This window comes from Suncus etruscus, chromosome 5 (assembly GCF_024139225.1).
Source record: "Suncus etruscus isolate mSunEtr1 chromosome 5, mSunEtr1.pri.cur, whole genome shotgun sequence".
NCBI lineage: Eukaryota > Metazoa > Chordata > Mammalia > Eulipotyphla > Soricidae > Suncus > Suncus etruscus.
This window is the reverse complement of record NC_064852.1, coordinates 143148626-143169060: the sequence shown is the minus strand read 5'-3', so window position 1 is coordinate 143169060 and position 20435 is coordinate 143148626. Positions and strand designations below refer to the sequence as shown.

General features: G+C 40.8%; 1 protein-coding gene across 4 annotated transcripts in view; it reads right to left on the bottom strand.

The window, feature by feature from the left end:
• Positions 1–3017: 3017 nt before the first annotated feature.
• The window catches only part of SYBU (syntabulin), an 89683-nt gene continuing 72265 nt past the window's right edge, over positions 3018–20435 (bottom strand). For all 4 annotated transcript variants that reach the window (XM_049773878.1, XM_049773875.1, XM_049773876.1 and 1 more), the window contains exons 5-8: positions 16022–16124; positions 7414–7617; positions 5922–6071; positions 3018–4868 (exon numbers count right to left, since the gene is read on the bottom strand). In XM_049773878.1, the coding sequence (XP_049629835.1) occupies positions 3764–4868; positions 5922–6071; positions 7414–7617; positions 16022–16124 (1562 nt within the window). In that variant the 3' untranslated portion in view covers positions 3018–3763. The remainder of the gene's footprint in view (positions 4869–5921; positions 6072–7413; positions 7618–16021; positions 16125–20435) is intronic.

Below are 20435 nucleotides of genomic sequence, written 5' to 3'. Positions count from 1 at the left end.
GCAAACAGTGAGAGCTTGACTTCTTCCTTTCCTATCTTGCTTCCCTTGATATCTTTTTCTTGCCTGATCGCTATAGCAAGCACTTCCAGTACTATGTTGAAGAGGAGTGGTGAGAGCGGACAGCCTTTAGAATTTAGAGGAAAGGCTTTTAGTTTTTCTCCATTGAGGATATTTTCCATTGGCTTGTGGTAGGTGGCTTTGACTAGATTGAGAAAGGTTCCTTCCATGCCCATCTTGCTGAGAGTTTTAATCAAGAATGGGAGTTGGACCTTATCAAACGCTTTCTCTGCATCCATTGATATGATCATGTGATTTTTATTTTTCTTGTTGTTGATGTGTGTATTATGTTGATAGATTTACGGATGTTAAACCATCCTTGCATTTCTGGGATGAAATCTACTTGGTCGTAGTGTATGATCTTCTTGATGATGCATTGGATCCTATTTGCCAGGATTTTGTTGAAGATCTTTGCATCAGCATTCATCAGGGATATTGGTCTGAAATTTTCTTTTTTGGCAGCATTTCTGTCTGGTTTTGGTATCAAGACATGCCTTTTTCTTTTCTCTCTTCCATCCTCTCTCCAACTCAACCTAATCTGGCTTTAATTCCTTTTTTACAAAGAAAATGACTGTGACAGTAAGCCACTCTTGTGGTTAAAATCAGTACTGTTCTTATATTACTTAGTCTCTTGTTTGAATCTTAAACACAGTAAGTTTCTCTACTCTTGAATTTTCTTAAGTTGTTCTCTTAATTTTTCCAATACTAAAGTCATTGGCCTTCTTCATGCTCTTCCTGTCTAATTTTATCTACCTCATGGGTTCAACACTTAAGTTACTGCTAAAGAACCCTAATTTAGTAATAAGTTCTGACAGCTCCCATGATTTCCATGTTCATATATGCAAAGATTGACTTAACGTCCTACATAGACATCCCACATAGATATTCAATAGCTCAAATTTATTTCCCCAAACTTTTCTTTCTTATACTCTTTCCATTCTCGGTAGAAAGCATAACAACATGGGCTATAGTAATAGTGTAGTGGATCGGGCACTTGCCTTGCATGAAGCCAATAGGGGTTGGTTCCCAGGCACATTTGATCCTCCAAGCCCCACCAGGTGTGAGCCCTCTAAACAGAGCCATTAGTAAGCCATGAACATCACCAGATGTAGCTTATCCTCACCATCCAACCAGAAAGAAAGAAAAAATAAATCACAATAGACCCAAGAACTTTAGTAAAAAACCAAGAATTTAAATTTTTTATTGTTTTTTTTTCCCCCCAGGGTCATCTTTTGAGTGTGATGCTGGAGACTGAATAGAGGTTCAACTCTGAATTATCTTCCCAACCTTAGCAACTTTTTAGCTCTTCCTTCACTATCTTCACACACTGGTTCTTTTTTTGTGAACTGCACTGGTATTTCTTCAGAGATGTTTTCATTACTCTCCCTCATGACTCAATCCAAGAATTTTGTTTTATTCGTTTGAAACCTTATAAACATCAAAACATATTTGCTAAACATATCTAAAACTCAACTATGAATGACTTTGTCAATTATGGTGCTTTACTACAATTAAAAAAATTACTTCCTTACGGGCCAGAGCAATAGTAGGGCACTTGCCTTGCATGTGTCCGATCCAGATTCAATCCCATATGGTCTCCTGACCCTGCCAGGAATAACTCTAAGCAACACTGGGTGTGGCCCAAGAACAAAAACAAACAAAAAAGACTTGTTTGGGCTGGAGTAAAAGTAGTTTGGGTAGGGTATTTACCTTGCAAACTGACAACCAAAGTTTGATCCCTAGCACTTCATATGGTCCCTTGAGCCTATCAGGAGTGATCCTTGATCATAGAGCCAGGAGTAAGGGACTAAGCCCTAGGCATTGTCATTTGTTCATTCTTTGGCATACTGAGTATCTTTCAAAGGCAGGTAAGAACTCTCCCTAGGGTAGAAACTGTGTGTCTTCATCACTATTGATGCCAACCAAGTGATGGTCCTAGCTTAGCATATACAATACTGAATGGCAGGATAAATGAATTCATTAATACTTTGAGAATTCCTAGTATGTGCCATCTTTTCTAAGCTCTTGATTTATATCAGTGAACAAATGGTACCTTAATTCAGTTCCTTAATCTCAGAGAGCTGATATTTTAATGGAGATGGACAATATCCAGGACACATGAATGAAAATAAAGTACATTTCAAGGTGAGAGGTGCTGGAAGGAGCCTAGAGATGAGAATGAATTTGGAATATTCTCCAAACTCTTTGGCAGAATGAAAATGTATTGTTTTGCCAACACTTGACATTGTGGCACCATCAAGAGATGCGCTATGGCTCTTTGGAGCTCAACTCCCTCATCTGTAAAATAGAGATAATTACTACATAAGATTGGGGAGCAAAAATTGAAGGAATTTAAGTAAAATATTATCACGTCTCTTCAAACCTACCCACCCTAGTATGCCAATGTAAGGAAGATATATGATATGAGCAAAATCTCCCTCTTTGTACCACTGAAATGCTTGAAAATAAAAAGTGTTACTTACCTGAAAGCACTCAATATATCCTTACTATATAAATACAGAAAATTACATAAGTGTAATTTCAGAGCAAATTATCTACCTTGATCCAAAACTTTTTGAAAAGTTAGAGGAGGAAATCTTCAATTTTTTTTTTTTTTTTTTTTTTTTGGTTTTTGGGCCACACCCTGTGACGCTCAGGGGTTACTCCTGGCTATGCGCTCAGAAGTTGCTCCTGGCTTCTTGGGGGACCATATGGGACGCCGGGGGATCGAACCGCGGTCCATCCTAGGCTAGCGCAGGCAAGGCAAGCACCTTACCTCCAGCGCCACTGCCCGGCCCCGGAAATCTTCAATTTTCATTGATACTTTTTCTTCTTTCATATTCTAGATTTCATTTTTTTGTAGACTTCTCTTGATAAAGGTGAAAAGATCAATTACTATCCATTTTGTTTTCCTTATTAGCTATCAAACAAACCACAAAGATCATTTATTTAATAGGAGGAAAAACATTTATTAAAATGGAAACACTAATCTTTCTTCTCATCATGCTGTGTGGTTACAAACAGTTTCCAATAAAACACTCTATGTAATAAGCAAAAAAAATAAGTTAATACATTGTAAACGTACAATCTCATCAAGGAACTGATTTAGAACAAAGGAGACTTTGGAGCTATGTTGAGTAAAAACTGCAAACACTCAAACCTTATCAAACCCAAGGAAGAGACTAAAAGTGCTATTCAAAGAGTTTTTTTTAACCAACCCATTTCACAAGTACATCTGAATTTTTGGTTACTGTCCCTGCTATGCACAAGACCATTGGGATGCTGGAACGATTTACACATTGGAAAACGGCACGAAGCAGAAAGCGAAACGGAAAAGCATGCCAGCCTAACAAGCTGTCGTGAAAAGTGCAAACTGCATTTTTCTTCCTGAACCACGAGGGAGAAGAACAGGTACTTTAGACACCACAGCAGGGTCCTATGCATGCTTTCTGGACCACACATCAGGACATGTCTCCATGGCCTCGAAGATACCTCTGCTTCAAAACAGTTAAGCAGGCTTCAACTAAACATAGTGCAAATCCAACACCGAGTTGCAGAAATGACAGAACAGAAAGAAACTGCCAAAGAGAGTAGAGGTGGGAGATTGGGAGAAGGTCAGGGGAAGGATGGCTGGGGTTTACTGTTTCTCCACCTAGCACCAAAGTCATACGGGGACCAATTGGCACAAGGTAGCAATCACTATTCTTTAGGTTTTGACGTGAAAGGCAGTGCGTCGGAGAGAATGCAAAGCCAGGACACAGCAGCCCCGGAGCAAGGCTCCTATGTTGTAGACGGGATCTATGCCCCCCCTCTGAGTACTAAGGGCCCACAGAACGGTGGGGACAACAGGGGCAGCCACTGCCAGCAGATCAACCAGGAAGCTGCTGCTCCAGTACTGCCTCCCCACAACCCCCAGAGAAGAAGAAGGGGGCACTGGGCTGTTGTCCTCCAGCCTTCCTTGGTCCGGGCCTGCAAAATCCAGCTCCTTTATGAGATGTTTTTCATGACCGTCCAGATCCAGCTCAGAGTGGCAAGGGGTCTCCATAGGAGACAAGAGCATATCTGAGTTTGAAGTTTTCTGGGTTAAATTCAGCAGGAGTGCAGAGATGGGGTGAAGGGTGTTGGCAGGGAAGTCAACCCCAGAATCTCCAGGGGTAGCTGAGTGAGAAGGCCTAGGGCCCTGGAGTTTGAGCATATGCTGGATGAAGTCTGAGATGGCCTGGCCATAGGGCACCACATCAGTCTGCACTGCTTGGTCCACCCCTAGTGGGCCTTGCTGCTGCTCTCTCACTCCAGGAAGGCTCTCCAGATGTTTGGCCGCAGGGTCAGAGTGAAGAAAGTCCATGTCACAGGCTTCCCTCATGCCCTCAAACAAATCTGTGCCTTCAGCCAAGCCATCTTCCAGCAGTTGCTGCTCACTATTCACTTCCTCTATAACAGTCTCTTCCAAGGTTGGCCCATCTACCCTCTTGCCAAAGGGGGTACTCAGGGCTGAGTTGCTCTCCAGAGAATCACAGGGAAAGTCGAGACACAGTTCATCCCTCAAGGAGCCATTGTGTGCCATCTCCATGCTCTGCAGGAGAGATTCCAATTTCTTGTTTTGGATGTTAATGTCAATAAAATATTTCTGGATGCCTTTGTCATTGTCGGCCAAGCTACTCCTCATAGACTCAATGACCTGCTTGAGCTGTTTAATCTCTTTCCTGGCTTCCTTGAGGGCCAACTGGGCCTCTACCCGGTGGCATTCTTCCTCGATCCAGTCTTCTCTCATCCTGGCCAGCTGAGACTTTAGCTCCACAATCTCAGATTCCCTAGAACAAGAAGATATGTGTAAAAGGTCCTCTAAGAATTGTAACACTTATTAAAGAGCCCAGACTTGACACTAGAAACGAAGAGGTTAATAATAATTACCTACTCCATTCAGAAGATCTAAACATTGCTCCTATAGTAAGGAGAATCCAGTTACTATGATTTCTTTTTTTGGTTTGTTTTGGCCCACAACTTGAAGTGCCAGGAATTGAACCCAGGTAGTCTATGTGGTAGATAAGCACCATGACCTCTGTATACATTCTCTCTCTTTCTGGCCCCTTTGTTTTTCTTTCTTTTGAGGAATTGTGTTAAGTACTTTATAAGCATTTTCCTCAATTCAATGTTTAGTATTTATTTTACCAAAGTTTGTTGTCTTCCTCTATCACCCTACTTTATATAAATCTTCTCCCGGATTTCTCAAAACACAAACCAAAAACTTTCAGAAAATCAGGCCTGATTTTACCCTGGGTTTGCAGAATTCTGGTTGCTGTCAATCCCAAAATGTTCCTGATGGAAAATCATCAGGCAGTAAAATCTGACCTGCCCAAGAAATCAAAGGGCTTTCCTTTCTGTGATAAGATCTCTCCAACAAGGGACATTTTTCTCCTCCCTTCCCATCTTAACACATGGCCAAGAATAATGAAGAGTTTCCTTCAGCACCAAAATAGCCTGTCGGAATTACAATGCACGCCACCATTCTCTCAAGGACCAAGAGCTGGATAGAGTCCATGTAGTGAATGACTCTGTGGGTTGTATAGGATTGTTCCTGCCACACAGAAATAATCAGACACACACCCAACTCTTCAGGTCTGTATGGACACACCCAGAAAACAAGCTGAGATCCCTCCAACAGGGTCTCCCAAACTCCTAAAATAGTCACAGAGGATTATGAAATGACTTTTTCAAGAAACTGAATTAAGGCATCTGACAATGAAATAAAACCCTTTCTCTTCTTTTTTTCTACTCTTCCACAATATCAGTTTGTGTTTCATTTTCTGTACCAAGCAACTGAGGTTAAAACCAGGGTACAGCATAAGGAAGGGGCAGGGCATCACCTCTCATGGAGACGGCGCTCAGATTCCTTCAGCTTGGTCTTGAGGTGTCTTACAGTCACCTCCTTCTGCTGCAGAGGAGTCAAATACTGCTCAGGACTTGGGGGCTTGACCCCATGATTTTCACCACAGGATAGGTATCTTCCTGACCGCCTGAAAAAAAATCCAAGTATTGGATTATTATTCTTTCTACTAAAGAAAGTGAAGGCTCAGCTCACAGCTTGAGAAGGAAAGGTTGCTAGGTATTGGGCTTTTTGATGAGAGACAGACAGACAGAGACAAGAGACAGAGAAAGAGAGAAATATATAGAAACAAAGACAGAGAGACAGATAAAGAGGATAGAAAAGAAAGATTCAATTTTAGGGGGAAGGAGAGAGAGAAAGAGAGAGTGAGTTTGTACATACAGTGGTACAGAGTGGAGGAATTTTCTATGGCTTAGAAATGATCTCATATAAAATAATGCATAATTGTCTGCAGGCTGCCTGTTGGTCCCCAGTAACATGCTGTTTACTGTCACATGGTAAAGGACAATGAGTGGGGGGGTAAGAGGAAAGGGAGCGAGATGACCTAACTTTTTACACAATGTGCCCAGCTTAGAGAGAGTCAGATTGTCAAGGGTTGAATTCCAATTGTTCCAAGAGCGAGCCCTGGAAGGAGGGCTGCAGAGCCAAGTCAGCCTCACTGAGGAGCAAGGCTACTCAAGTCTTTCTAGCACAATGTTTTTTTAGAAAAGTGATACCACGAGTTCCACAAAATTTCCCCAGCTAGAACCGTGGTTCTTCTCAGGCCTAGATGAGTGGGCTAGTGAGTCAGAATAATGGAGGCAGGAGGAAAGGGGCTGACATCTTCTCCCCTAAATCTGTACCTCGTGAGCCTACATTCCATCCAAGATGCCAAGTCAGGTCCCAACCTTTCAGGCCCTACAGTACATGTGGGCATCCAATTTCTTCTTTCTTTCCATCAACTCTACCCCAAACACTGAGGAATTCTTTGCTTGGCCTTTTGATCTCATTGTAATGTCACCTTCTCAGAGATCCTCTAGATTCTCCAGGACTCATTTACCTACCCTCTACCTCTGCTCTCAAAGAAACAGGCACTTGCAGAAACATCTTTATGTGCTCTGTCATTGAATGAGTTTCATATCCCCTCTGGGTCCTAAGCATGGGGATCGTTTTTGTTTGCAGTTCAATTCCAGGCCCTTTATGAGGTACCTTGTGATATTCAATTAACATTTGGTGACTGAAAGAACAAATGAGCACACCTGAGATCTCTACCATTGAGCCAACTCCCTCCCTTCCATGTTTGTTTGCTTTTATTAAAATTTCCTTTTGTGCTTTTATTTTCCCTTGGTGTGGGAGAGGAGCAGTGTCAGGGCTTGAGCTCAATATCTCAAATGCAAATGCTCTAACAGTCTAACACTCAGCTCCATCACCTGTCCTATTTTTTGGTTTTGAGAGTTCAAGTAGAGAGTTAGATGGAAGACAAGGGCACTCACCGCATCACAGGGCTGCAGTCACTTCCTTTGTAGGAACCAGAGTTGCTGCTACTGGGGGAAGAAGGCGCATAATTGGGGTGCAGGTTGAGAGGGTTCAGCTGATTCCTGCAGAACACAGACAGCAAGTCCTTCTCCCGTGGGGATGGGGGGCTGTTCCCCGGCTTGTGTGATGACACTCCATTACTCCGCCCATGGGGACCACGGCTAGAGAAATGCAAGGGAAATGTTCAAACTCCTCAGGGTGACTGATGTTACTGCTTTCTTCCTTCTCAGAACTAGTTACCACTAAGGAAACCTAATGTATAGAGTCCAGGGGCATTAAATAGTTATTAGGACAAAATATCCTAAATAGTGCCTGTGACTCTTTCTCCTTGTGCTGTGAGCATAGCCACTCTCTCCATCTGCTCTTCTCCCAAATATTTTCCAACCATCAAGCTTGTTTTGGATGAAGCATCACTGCCTGCTACAGCCCACGTGAAGAAAAATACTGATCTGGTCTAGGTTCATGTTGAGGCTCTTTTAGAAGATGTGGGCTTGCTTCAGATATGCTTGTTTCAGCATGAAAAATATTTGGGTTTGGTTCACTTTAGGGTAAGAAAATCAGGGTGGTTTATTTGATGAAAGGGGAAGAAGAGGGTTGTCCAGAAAAGATGACCAAAAAAAAAAAAAAAAAGCACAGATAAAGGGAATCCACATAAATGTCTCATTTTAATCACCCAATCCTCCTATCCCTTTCTTTCTATTACCCATGACTTAACATGACCTGTATCACTTAACTACTAGATTCTTGTCAACACTCTCTTTGTTGCTCTCTACCTCTTATTCTATTATTTTGCCACTCTCACTACAATTAATGGTCATCAATTAAAGGGTCACCAATTAATTTCATTGGATTCTCTAAAGCTACTTAATGCCTTTCCTCAAGCTCCAGAAGAAAGGCCAGACCCTTTAATCCTGAGTCTAATGCCACCATGCTTCCAATTTACAGCCTGGCCCTCCCCCCCTTTTCTCTGTATTCCAGAATTCCTAACAGCTTACAGCTTCCGAATGATCCATTCTCTCAAACATGATTTGTGTTCAAACTTACTTTCTCTGCCTACAATGCTCGCTCCTCTTGCTAAATTTCCAAATTGCTTTCTATGCAAACTGAATCGCCATGTCACCCCTCTCCTTCCCTAGTACAACTTCCCTGGTACAACTAATTGTTGCTCCTTAGTGCTCCCTGGTACTAATTGCAAAATTCTCTCCTGGATCTTGTCACTGGATCACAGTTACATGTTGGTTTGCCTTCCCCATGCAATATGAGCATCCTGGAGTTGGTTCTGTCCTCCAATCATTCCTACTCATTCCTAGTATATTACTAAAAGTGTCCTAAACGTGTAGTCAGTGAATCAACTCAGTGTGAGTACTGGCAAAGTTATTGACAAAGAACTTAAACAAGTAAGTTACTTAACAGAGAGGAAATATATAATAATATTTGCTGGCTTCCTCACAAAATTAATGTGGGAAAATAAAATCAAATAGTGTCTGCGCATTCAGTATGAGGTGTGTGTGTGTGGTATCAGGAATCACATGTCTCTCACTTTCTTGAAAGCACTTTGCCACTGAGCCATATCCCTGACCCTGTTTAATAAGCTGTAAGGGCAATTCAACTATAGAGTATAATAATTACAGGGTAAACTTGTTTAGACTTCCCTGTGAATCTAGTCCAGAAATTTGACACTCCCGAAATAAAATAAGCAAACAGCTTGAGACTGTTGAAATTACTTAAATAGTATAACAGTTCTGTGTCAGAAGTATGTCCTGTTGACATTTTAAGAAAACGGAGAACAAGGTACCTTTCATGGGGCAGTGCTTCTTTTTGACTATTTTAGTAAATAGCTATATCCAACCATGTGGATATTTAAATGTATATGACCACATTCTTGATTAACATCAAATACAATTTCAACAAGCTGTCAACTCAATAACTCAGACATAAGGGAACATCACCAAATTCATTAGTAAAGGAGTTCTTTCCTCTGGAAATCATTCCCATAGACTCTGTTTCCTCTTTAAGAGGGACACTTTATATGGAACAGATGGGCTAATGGCTTTCAGACAAACCATCAGCAGCTCTGGGATAGGGTGGAGTTTGGACTGGCAGAAAGCCATGTACTGTGGCTGGGGTTTTCTTTTCCACGCTGACTTCCTAAGTCTGGCACCAATGGACCTGACTATTTTTTCGTGCAAATGGGAGAAATAGCCACCACAAGTTAGGAAAGAAAGCAAAGAGCTAATCCCTGCTTTTGATCTGGGTTCTCTACCTGAATTAACTTCTTCTAAGGACCTTACATCACCTTTAACTGCTGCAGATGAGGGTGAGCATAGCACAAACTTCTTATTGTCAGGATATTAAGTAGAGAGAGCGTTCACCCTTCCCACACCATTTGCGTTATAATACCAGTTGAATAGATCACTGAAATTTATGTCTCTAAATTCAACCAAAAAGTATCTACTTTTAACCACATGGAGTACAAGTTTCTCCAACCATTGGAAAATGGCGTGTTCTAATGAAACTTTTTTCTAAGTAGAAGGGGTATAAAATTTATGTGCCATAACTGGATCTTCCCAGTCTCCCAAAATAGCCTATCACATCAAATGAAGGGTGTGTATGTGTTCTGTTCATGACTGAAACCCAACTACAATCATGCTTGTAATCATCGCGCTTAAATAAAGATTTTATTAAAAAAATGAAGTTATATAAAAGAGAAAATAATACACCCAGACATAGCAAGGATAGAAGTATATAGCCTATATAGACTAGTGGTTGGGGAGGAGTTGAAGAGTGCTATTCTTGTTGTCTGGGGTGCCTATGGTATCCATGAGGTCTGCTATAAAAATAAGAGCCTCAAAATTTCTCATGTTTGCCTTTCATTTTAGGAGCAAAAATCATGTCCGATTTTTCTTTCACCAAGTGAAAACAGGTACAGCAAGTCCTCAAATAACATTAGTTTGTTCAACATTATTATGTTATCAAGCTGAAAAAAAAAAACAAGCTCTGCAGATGGCAAAGTAGATGACATTAATTGGGAGCTTGGATTCATGATATATTGTTCCCTTTTCCCCCAAGAATCTCTCCATGACATAAGTGAAGAATAACAATACTAATTAAGCAGAGGGCAGAACTCAAACTTTCAAAAAGTGAGGACTCTTTACTTTTGATGGGAATAGAATATTGGTTAGTCTCTTTGGAAAATGACGTGCAATTTTTTCCAAAAATTACAAATAGAACTACCACATGGTCACCATTTTCAATTCTAAGCATCTATGCAAAGAATACTAAAAAGTTCTAATTTATGAAGATAGATATGTACCCATGTTTATCAAGGCAATAAATATACAGAATTGCCAGGTTCTATGACCCACCCAAGGGCCCTACAATACATGAGTGAATAAAGATAATATAAAAAATACACACAAATACTCGGCTATAAGAATTGATGATACCTCATTTTTCTTTTGCTAAGACATTAATGAAATGGAGAGTATGAGGCTAAACAAAGTCAGTCAGAAAGGGAAAGGCAAATATTGGATGAGCTCATTCATGCATGGTATATAAAGAAACAAAACGAAGAGCTTGGGCCGGAGAGATAGCACAGTGGTGTTTGCCTTGCAAGCAGCTGATCCAGGACCAAAGGTGGTTGGTTCAAATCCTGGTGTCCCATATGGTCCCCCGTGCCTGCCAGGAGCTATTTCTGAGCAGATAGCCAGGAGTAATCCCTGAGCAACACTGGGTTTGGCCCCAAAACAAAAACAAAACAAACAAACAGAAAACAAACAAAAAAAAAAGCGGAGAGCTTGTCTTGCATGCAGCTGACCCAGGATGGACCTGGGTTCAATTTCCGGTGTTCATATGGTTCCCCGAGCCAGAAGGAAGGAAGGAAGGATGGAAGGAAGGAAGGGAAGGAAGGAAGGAAGGAAGAAAGGAAGGAAGGAAGGAAGGAAGAAAGGAAGGAAGGAAGGAAGGAAGGAAGGAAGGAAGGAAGGAAGGAAGGAAGGAAGGAAGGAAGGAAGGGGAAGGAAGGAAGGAAGGAAGGAAGAAAGGAATGAAGGAAGGAAGAAAGAAAGAAAGAAAGAAAGAAGAAAGAAAGAAAGAAAGAAAGAGAAAGAAAGAAAGAAAGAAAGAAAGAAAGAAAGAAAGAAAGAAAGAAAGACAGAAAGAAAGAAACAAAGACAGAAAGAAAGAAAGAAAGAAAGAAAGAAAGAAAGACAGAAAGACAAGAGACAAAGCAAGCAAGCAAGGAAATAGGCATCACCTTATGAAAACAAAACTTCAGACTTTGAGGACAGAACTGAGGTTACGGGGCCGGGTAGGTGGCGCTGGAGGTAAGGTGCCTGCCTTGCAAGCGCTAGCCAAGGAAGGACCACAGTTCGATCCCCGGCGTCCCATATGGTCCCCCCAAGCACTCCTGAGCACATAGCCAGGAGTAACCCCTGAGCATCAAATGGGTGTGGCCCAAAAACCAAAAAAAAAAAAAAAAAAAAAAAAAGAACTGAGGTTACAAAGTGGGTAAAGAGGACTGTGGTGGAGAAGGATATGAACACCCTGATAGTAGACATAGTGTGGACACAATTGTGCTCCTGTATCATCAATATTTATACTCTTATAATCCAACAATAAAATTTAAAAAGCAAAAGAAGGTAGAGGAGATATCTCAAAGGGCAGGTACATGCTTTGCATGTGGGAGCAGGGTTTGATATTTGATATCACATTGTCTACTCTCTGCCAGAAAAGTCATGAATAACTTCCCAAGCAAGTGCCTGCAGGAACTTGAGGGCACCTGTAGGAGGAAAAGGAATGACCCACCACATTGAGCAAAAAAACCAAAGAATACCTGTATATTGTTTTGATCTTGAAACAGGTATATCAAGTACTGCCTAAGCAGGTGGATTTTACGTGGATAATTATTTTGTGTAATAATACATGAACCATTGTGTCATGCATGGTTAGTGACACATACCTGAATTGAAAGAGGCTTTAACAAGAATTCATCTGCTATATAGAAGAAAGTAAGAAAATGTTATAGAATCAAACTATTCTAAAGTGTTATCAAGACAACACACATCCTTCAGAAAATAAATGTCAGGCCATTTTCAATAGAAAATTCTTTAAAAGGAAGTTGCCTGCATAAAAATATTGTCTTAGACATGAGGGCTAGGAGAGCCAATCCATGGTAGGAAGCTTGGCACAAATAAAGGGGGAGTACAGTTAGGGTAAAGTGCACTATGACAATGATAGTTGGAAATGATTACTCTGGACAAGAAATGGATGATCAAGGGAGGGGAAATGATATGCAGGATAGCCTTCAGCAAACAATATTGCAAACCACATTGTCTAAAAGGGAAAGAAAGGGAGAGAGAGACAGAGGACAGAGAAAGAGACAGAAGAAAAATGTCTGCCCTCGAGGCAGGCAGTGGGGATAGTGGAAGGGAAACTGGGGGCATTGGTGACTGGAAATGTGCACTGCTGAAATAATGTACATTGTATGACTGAAACTCAATCATGAACAACTTTATAACTGGGAAAAAAAACAACTATATTATGAAAAATTTTGTAACCACAGTTTTTAAATAATTGAAAAAAAAAGCTTGTCTTTGTTTATATGTTTAATTTAGTTCAACTATGAAGGTAGTTTGTGAAATTATGTATGTATGTAGATTATGTATGTAGATTATGGTGGTGAAAAGAGCATTTTGTGAGGAGAAGATGATTTCACATTGGTCATGGTTCTGAAGAGGCAATACAACTTTCTGAGCTTAAACTGGGTCTGATGGATAAAAAGGAATAGTCCACAAAGAGGAGAATTCTATTAAGCCCTCCTATATCCCTGAACCCCGAAAATGATTAAGCAAGAACAAAAAAGACAGGAAGAAGGAAACGTCAAAGGGGCTCCAGGAAGTTTCTAGAGCCCTTTACTTCAGATAACTCTGCTGTTATCTGCCCATAATTGCCCTCATGTCACCATTATCAAAAAACCAAGGGTCAATGATACTGACTAAATCAAATCTCAAAATTTAAATGTTAGTTGAAGTCCCATACCCCAAGAACCTGGGCTGGTTTTGGAAAGCAGCTTTAAAAAGTAATATTTAAATTTAAATGAAGCCCTGAGTCTAGCCCTAATCCAATTTACTTAGTGACAATGATAGATGAAGAAATGGGGAGACAATTAGGCATTGAGAAAGAGCTGGGGAAAAAAAAAAAAAAGAAACAAAATGGCTGCCTACAGATTAAGAAGTCGGCCCTCAGGAAGAAACCAACCCTGGTAACACCTTGACTTTGGGCTTCTCCTAAATTAGGATCTCTAGAATTGTTGAAACCATCCAGATTATAATATTTCATTATGGCTGCCCTCACCATACCCATTATCACCAGCATTACCTTCAGGATTATTATTACTATCTTCCCCCCTACCTCTACTACTTTATCCCGGACTTAAGCAACCATTTATTGACCTTATAAGTTCTGAGCACTGTATTAAGCAATTACATATTTATTCCTTGAACTCAGCAGGTTGAAATTATCAACTCATTTTCCAGAATAGGAAACTGGCAAATGAATGTCCAGGTCATGAGGCTGATAATGAAGGCTTGTGGGCGGCACAGTGATGATGTGGAGACTAGGTATTTTTCTTGGATACAACTGACTCCCACTGCATATGTCCCAAGAGTGCCATGAGTAGCACTAGGAGTGGTCCCTAGGAGCACAGTCCCTGAGCACTGGCTGGCTTTAAGATTTAATATGCCAATTATTAATAAATCAAATAAATCCAGGATCCTAGACCAGAACATTTTCCACTACTCAAGATTATTTAAACTATCATGGATTTTAAGTATAAACATGTTTCTTTAAGATATTTATAAAAATTTTGCTATTTCTATGCACCAATTCTTTTTCCTTTTTTTTTTGTTTGTTTTTTGTTGTTGTTGTTCCATACTGAAGCTACAGGTACGTGCAATTTCTTCAACAGGTTTAGAAAAAATCATTTTCTCTCAAAGCAAGTCGCATCTGATTTATATGTTTACATTCGTGGTGTTGATTTTAGAATCACTTTATTCCCCAAATAGGTGGTATTTGGAGATAAAGTAATAGTGGGTTTTTATTTTTTCACCATGGACATCACTTTTGTTACAGTATGGCTACAATTTTCTTTTCATTATGAACCTGTGTCTCAGCACCTCTTATAAACAAGAGCAAAGCCTCCATTCCATCTTCTCCCCAGAAAATTGAAAAATACTTGCTCACTGACTCTTGGACAGATAAACTCTTAGAAACTCAACAGTTTTTCTCCAGGATAAGATCTTACAAATCACATTGTCCAATTAATTCCCTTTTTATAAATGTGGACACTGTCTTAGTCAGTGACTTGCTCAAAGCCCAAAAAGTGAATCCTTTTCTTTTGGCCTGTGGCTTAGGCCACGCTCTTATTTGGTCCCTGTACAGAGTAGTATGTCACTGAGGTCTCTTGGGAAAACCAATCCACCTGAAATATATCATCCAGCTCATCACCGAAAATGTATTTTTCCTGTATGTTTAAATATCCTATTATTTGTCTATAGATGATTCTTCCCTTCTAGGCCAAATCGAATTTCCATGGAGTATGACTAGCCACCTACCCTGCTACATCAAGAAACTTTCATTGGATGTACACATAAGTCTCTGGCAGAAACACAGAATCTTAAGGCTGGTACCCTTTTTCACCTAGGTAGAAGATAGCTTCCTCCTACCCCACCAGCCTCTCTCCTCTAGTGTGCTTTGTTCTTTAATTTTTGTGGTGCTGGTAATCAAACCCACATGTCTGACCATTGATCTACACCCCCAGCTCTTGTCCTCAATCCAAACAGCATCGATGGTAGACTTTGATAAGATGCTTAGGATGCTTTAAGTACAATCTCACATTTTTCCTGAGTTAAGGAATTCCACCATTATAATAAGCCCCAGGAGAGGAGTATGAGGAGAGCCCTATTTGACAGCCAAGGAAACCGAGGCACTGAGAAGTTAACGCATGTGCTCCTGAGTCCACATGCTTAGATGTGCTACTTCGATGCCATCACAGTGAGGACCACACACACCTCTGGGCTTTCTATTTGCTTCACCCCTTTCCTGAAGGATGATGCTGGAAGTGATCTGGGGTTCAACTAGGCTCTCTCTCTCTCTCTCTCTCTCTCTCTCTCCCCCCCTCCCTCCCCCCCCCCCCCCACCCCCCCCCCCCCCCCCCCCCCCCCCCCCCCCCCCCCCCCCCCCCCCCCCCCCCCCCCCCCCCCCCCCCCCCCCCCCCCCCCCCCCCCCCCCCCCCTCCGGAGCTACTCCTAACTCTGTGCTTAAGCGTTCAACCATGCAGCAGTGGTTGGGACCAAAACAGTGCCAGGGATTGAACTGGGGTTGGTGAATGCCCTGCTCTTCCCTTCCCATTTGAAAGCTGAAAATAAACACTCCTCCAACAAAGACCAAATCTATTAAACAATATTTAAAGATGAATAAAAGTAAGTTCAGTGATTCTGCAGAAACATAGCACAGGTGAGTTACTGTGAAAAGCATCTTAATATTCAGGCCAAAGACAGAACCTACTTGCGTGTAAAAGACGATCGCTTGCTGCCCGCTGCAGACATATGGACCTCCGGAGCAGAAATGCTGCCAGTGCTGCTGGAGGAGCTGAAATCTGCTTCACTACCTGTAAAACAGCAGGGGAGAGAGAGAAGTGTGAGAAAAGCAAGCAGTGCTGAGCATACACTGCCCTGTTCCCTGCCCCCCAGGCTCCTGGGCTCCCTGGCAAGATAACAAGGGGCAAGATGCCAGTGCTCGAAGCTCACCATGTTTGCCCCCAAGCAGACGGAGACAAGGACTTGGTTTCATAAACAGCAGTTGGTGGTTTCCTGAAGGTGGTGTTTTCCCACACACCATCCACACTGACCCAGGGGTTGAGATTTGGAGAGGTGTGTGTGTGTGTGTGTGTGTGTGTGTGTGTGTGTGTGTGTGTGTGGTGCATCCCCCCACCACTGGGTCAGCTGCTCCTTCCACAACACCAGAGTCATGTTTTGCTCCCCCAAATTCTCAGGAGTCTGAAATGCATGGTCGGTCCCATGCATTTTTCTCCAAAAGAGTTTTTATCTTTATGCTTAGAGAGGGAGTAGTGGAGCCACAGTTGAAACTGCCACTTTAGGGCTGGGGATAATGAACCCGGTTTTTTAGGAGGGAGGCTGGACGGAGGATAGGCTGGACTCAGGGGAAGGGCGGGTCCCCATACCCACTGATTACTGACTGCTTTGAGGGCAGAACAGAACCTTAACCAAAGAGCAGGAAAATTGGACTTTTCCAAACAGAATGAAAAAAGTTGATGGAGATAGGCAAAGGCACAGTGAAGGATTCAAAGTTTGAAATGCTCCGTTTGGAAGGCAATGCTTTCTCGTGCCCCCAAACCCCTCAGTTTACAAAGATCATAGTACACTTGAGAGTAGAGAATGGGATTGGGTGTAGTGTTGGAACCAAGCTGTGTGGCAGGGTCATGAGCCCAAGTTTATAAATAACAACATAAGAAACCCACATAGCTCTGAAATAGTTCTAATGGAAATATTCCATGGATTGCCTGGGGGAAGTGAAAGGGGAACAGAAAACAAAAACAAAAAACAAGAAAAAACAAGTGAGAAAGAAAAAATAATAAATAATAATTATGTATATTTAATTAATATTTTTATTTAAACACCATGATTACAAACACATGTCTGTAGTTGGGTTTCAGTTATTAAAAAAAAGACATCCCTTCTTCACCAGTGCAATCCACATCTGAGAGATGATTTTTATTTGCCTCCTCAACTTCTCCAATACAATTTGTGATTCTTTGGATCTTAAATCCAGTTTACATTTCTGACTTGAAGATGCCTCTGTCCCATTCCCCAATTTTCTAAGAAGTGGTAAAAGATATATCAGAAAAAAGTTACTAAGAGCTGAATCAGCTTCAGGCATTGCAGGGCTGTTTCCTATTTTTCAACTAGGAAAGGTCTTAAGAGAGAAATTAATCTCACTATTTGCTATTGAGAAAACCCAAATCTATGTTACGAAATCCTACCTAGAGGGAGGTCACTGTGTCCTAAGAAAGGTAGCTGCAGAGTGGGTTAAAAGGAGTTCTCCAGTAAATAATATACAAACCTCTCCTGAATAGCAAAGATGCTTCAGACTGGCCCACTGGTCAACAATTTCCTCAGTTAAGGGGCTAATTTTGTTTATTTGTTTTTGGTTTTGGCTCACACTCAGTAGTCCTCAGGTCTTATTGCTAGCTCTGGGATCAGGGATCACTGCTGGCTGGCTTAGAAGATACATGGGGTTCTTGGTATTGAACCCAGGTCAGCTGCATGCAAAGCAAGAACTCTACCCATTTATTCTCTGGTCACCAGCTTTAATTAATTTTACTAGAAAGAGCATGGCGTAGTAACAGCAAGGCAGAGACAAAACATCCTCTCTAGCTTCTAGGACTTCTCAGGAAGTTCAACATCTTCTGGGAAATGATCAAGAAATGACTTCTCAGCATAGAACATATAAGAGAATCCCACTCTCCAGAGAATTCTGGAACCACGAGAATGGTAGCCAAGCAGAACTAAAATAGCCTATTCCTTCTGGTGTTTAGTAAGTAAGGCCCAGGCTAACCAGTAGTATTTTGCAATTTCAAGGGCTGAGTGTTCGTAGCATTATCCAGAAACACTTTAGTCCTGACAATTTAATTCACTCAGGTTTCTCTGTTAATCAGTTATGATGGCTCTTCTGCAATAAATATAGATGAATAAAAAGAATTAAATCCAGGCCATAGAGATAGTATGGAGTGCTTGCCTTGAATGTGGCTGATTTAGACTTGATCTTTAGCACAACATATGGTCCCCTGAGCATGCCAGGAATCACTCCTGAGCAGAGACAGGAATAGTCTCAGCATTGCAAAGTCTGATTCCAAAAGGGAGTGGGATGAAATCTGTGCTCACTGATGGAGGGAGGGAGGGAAGCAGTCACTGGTGATGGATGAAGTCGGGATCACTGTATGTCTGAAACCCTAATGTAACTTTGTAAATCATGGTGTGCAAATTAAAAAGAGAATATCCTGTGGCTGGTAGACATCTGGTTTAAGACACTATTTTATAATATAAAATTATTATTCAGAAACATTTATTTGATGTTTTTTCTTGGCAATGCCAGGAATTGAACCCAGGAGCTCACAGGAATAAGACAAGTGCTCCACTGCTGGGTCACTTTTCTGTCCCACGGAAATACCAATTTTCATGCCTTAAAAGTTACTCCCACACCCTATGTCCACTCTCCACTCCCTCCCCATCACGAATCCTATCCATTGTAATTTAATTGCTAAGAATGAAATTCTAGAACAGAGAAAGACAGTCATTTCTTGGAGCCTTTGATCGTAGTTGTTCTGTGCTCTGAACTGAAGGGCCAGCTTTGTTCTCCCCTTTATTACTATTGGAACTTAATATATCAACTCAATCCATGTGCAGGCCTGAAGGCCACTTTTCTTCTAAACTCTTTTAACTTATCTTCTGCATATCAGCATGATTAGAAGACTCGGAATACCTAGCAGCTACTTTTAGGACTATCTGAGTAATATGATAATGACAAAGGCTAGCAAATGGTTTTCAACTACTATAGTTTATGATTAAAAAATAAAAAACAGCTACAGTTTGGTACAACATTCACTATACTTTTCTGGGGAGGAGAGAAAGTTTGGCCAAAGTATTCAAGGCCCCTGCAGTGCTCAAGAGATCACTTCTTGCAGGGTTCAAAGGAATAGATGGGGTTCCAGGGATTAAACCCAAGTCAGCCAAGTGTAAGCTAAGCACCTTACCCACTGTACTATTTCTCTGGCCCTCACTATACTCCTCTTAATGCACAATAGAAAACTTAATATTACTATCTCACCTGATAAATTATCGAGTTTTCCTAAGCAGAATAATTAAGAGAAAATTTTGAGATAGAAATGCACCCCTCACCTTAATGGCTGGCAATAAAGAGATAAGAAAAGAGAGGCAATTTTTACTTGTTTTCTTTTAAATACTATGTAAAACGAAGGTGTTATGATATCTGCTTTAGTTCAGTGCTCTTTGGATTACTAAAAACATACAAAAAGAGTGCCTAATATTTTTGATAGGAATGTAAGTTGGGGGAGCCTCTATAGAAAATGATAAGGCTTTTCAAAAGCTAAAGAAAAGAAAGAAAATTCCCTATGATCCAACAAGACCACTCCTAGACAGTTATCTAAGGGATATGAAGTCACATATTTAGATAGGTATTGGTATCCTTGGTTTAATAATAGCACTCACAGTAGCTAAAATATGGAATTAATCTAAATTCTCAATAAAAAAAAGACTAGAAAAGTTAGCCATGGTATAAAATCTCAATGGAGTACTAGTCTTCTGATATAAAAAATGAACTTGTTTGATTTGGAACAAAATGGATAGATATTGAGGTGTCTATACGTAAAATAAGTAAGCATATTGAAGACCACTACCAGATGGTTTTCTTTCATATAGAATACAAATGACTAAAAAAGAACAATTTTATCAAAAAAAGCCAAAATCAAATCCTGGAAGAAGTAAAAGTTATGGTGCTGACTTCAGAGAATAAGAGGGGATAAAGTAATGAGTAGAGGGGGTCCTTCACATGTGGGATAGAACTGTGGGTGTGTAACAACTACATATATATACATTGGTTGAATGCAGGGCAAATGTGTATATATATATATATACATATATATACATATACATATATATACATATATATACATACACACACAGGCTAAATCCCCTGAAATTCCATAATATTATAGTTGATAAAAACAAAAGTGGTAATCAGATTTGTATCCAAAGAAAATAAAACTAATTTTGCTGATTAAAAAATAATTTAAAAGGACTGGAGAGATTGTACACATTATGCCATTTGCCCTGCATTCAACCTATGCTAGTTTATCCCCACCCCTGAAATAGTCCCTTGAGGA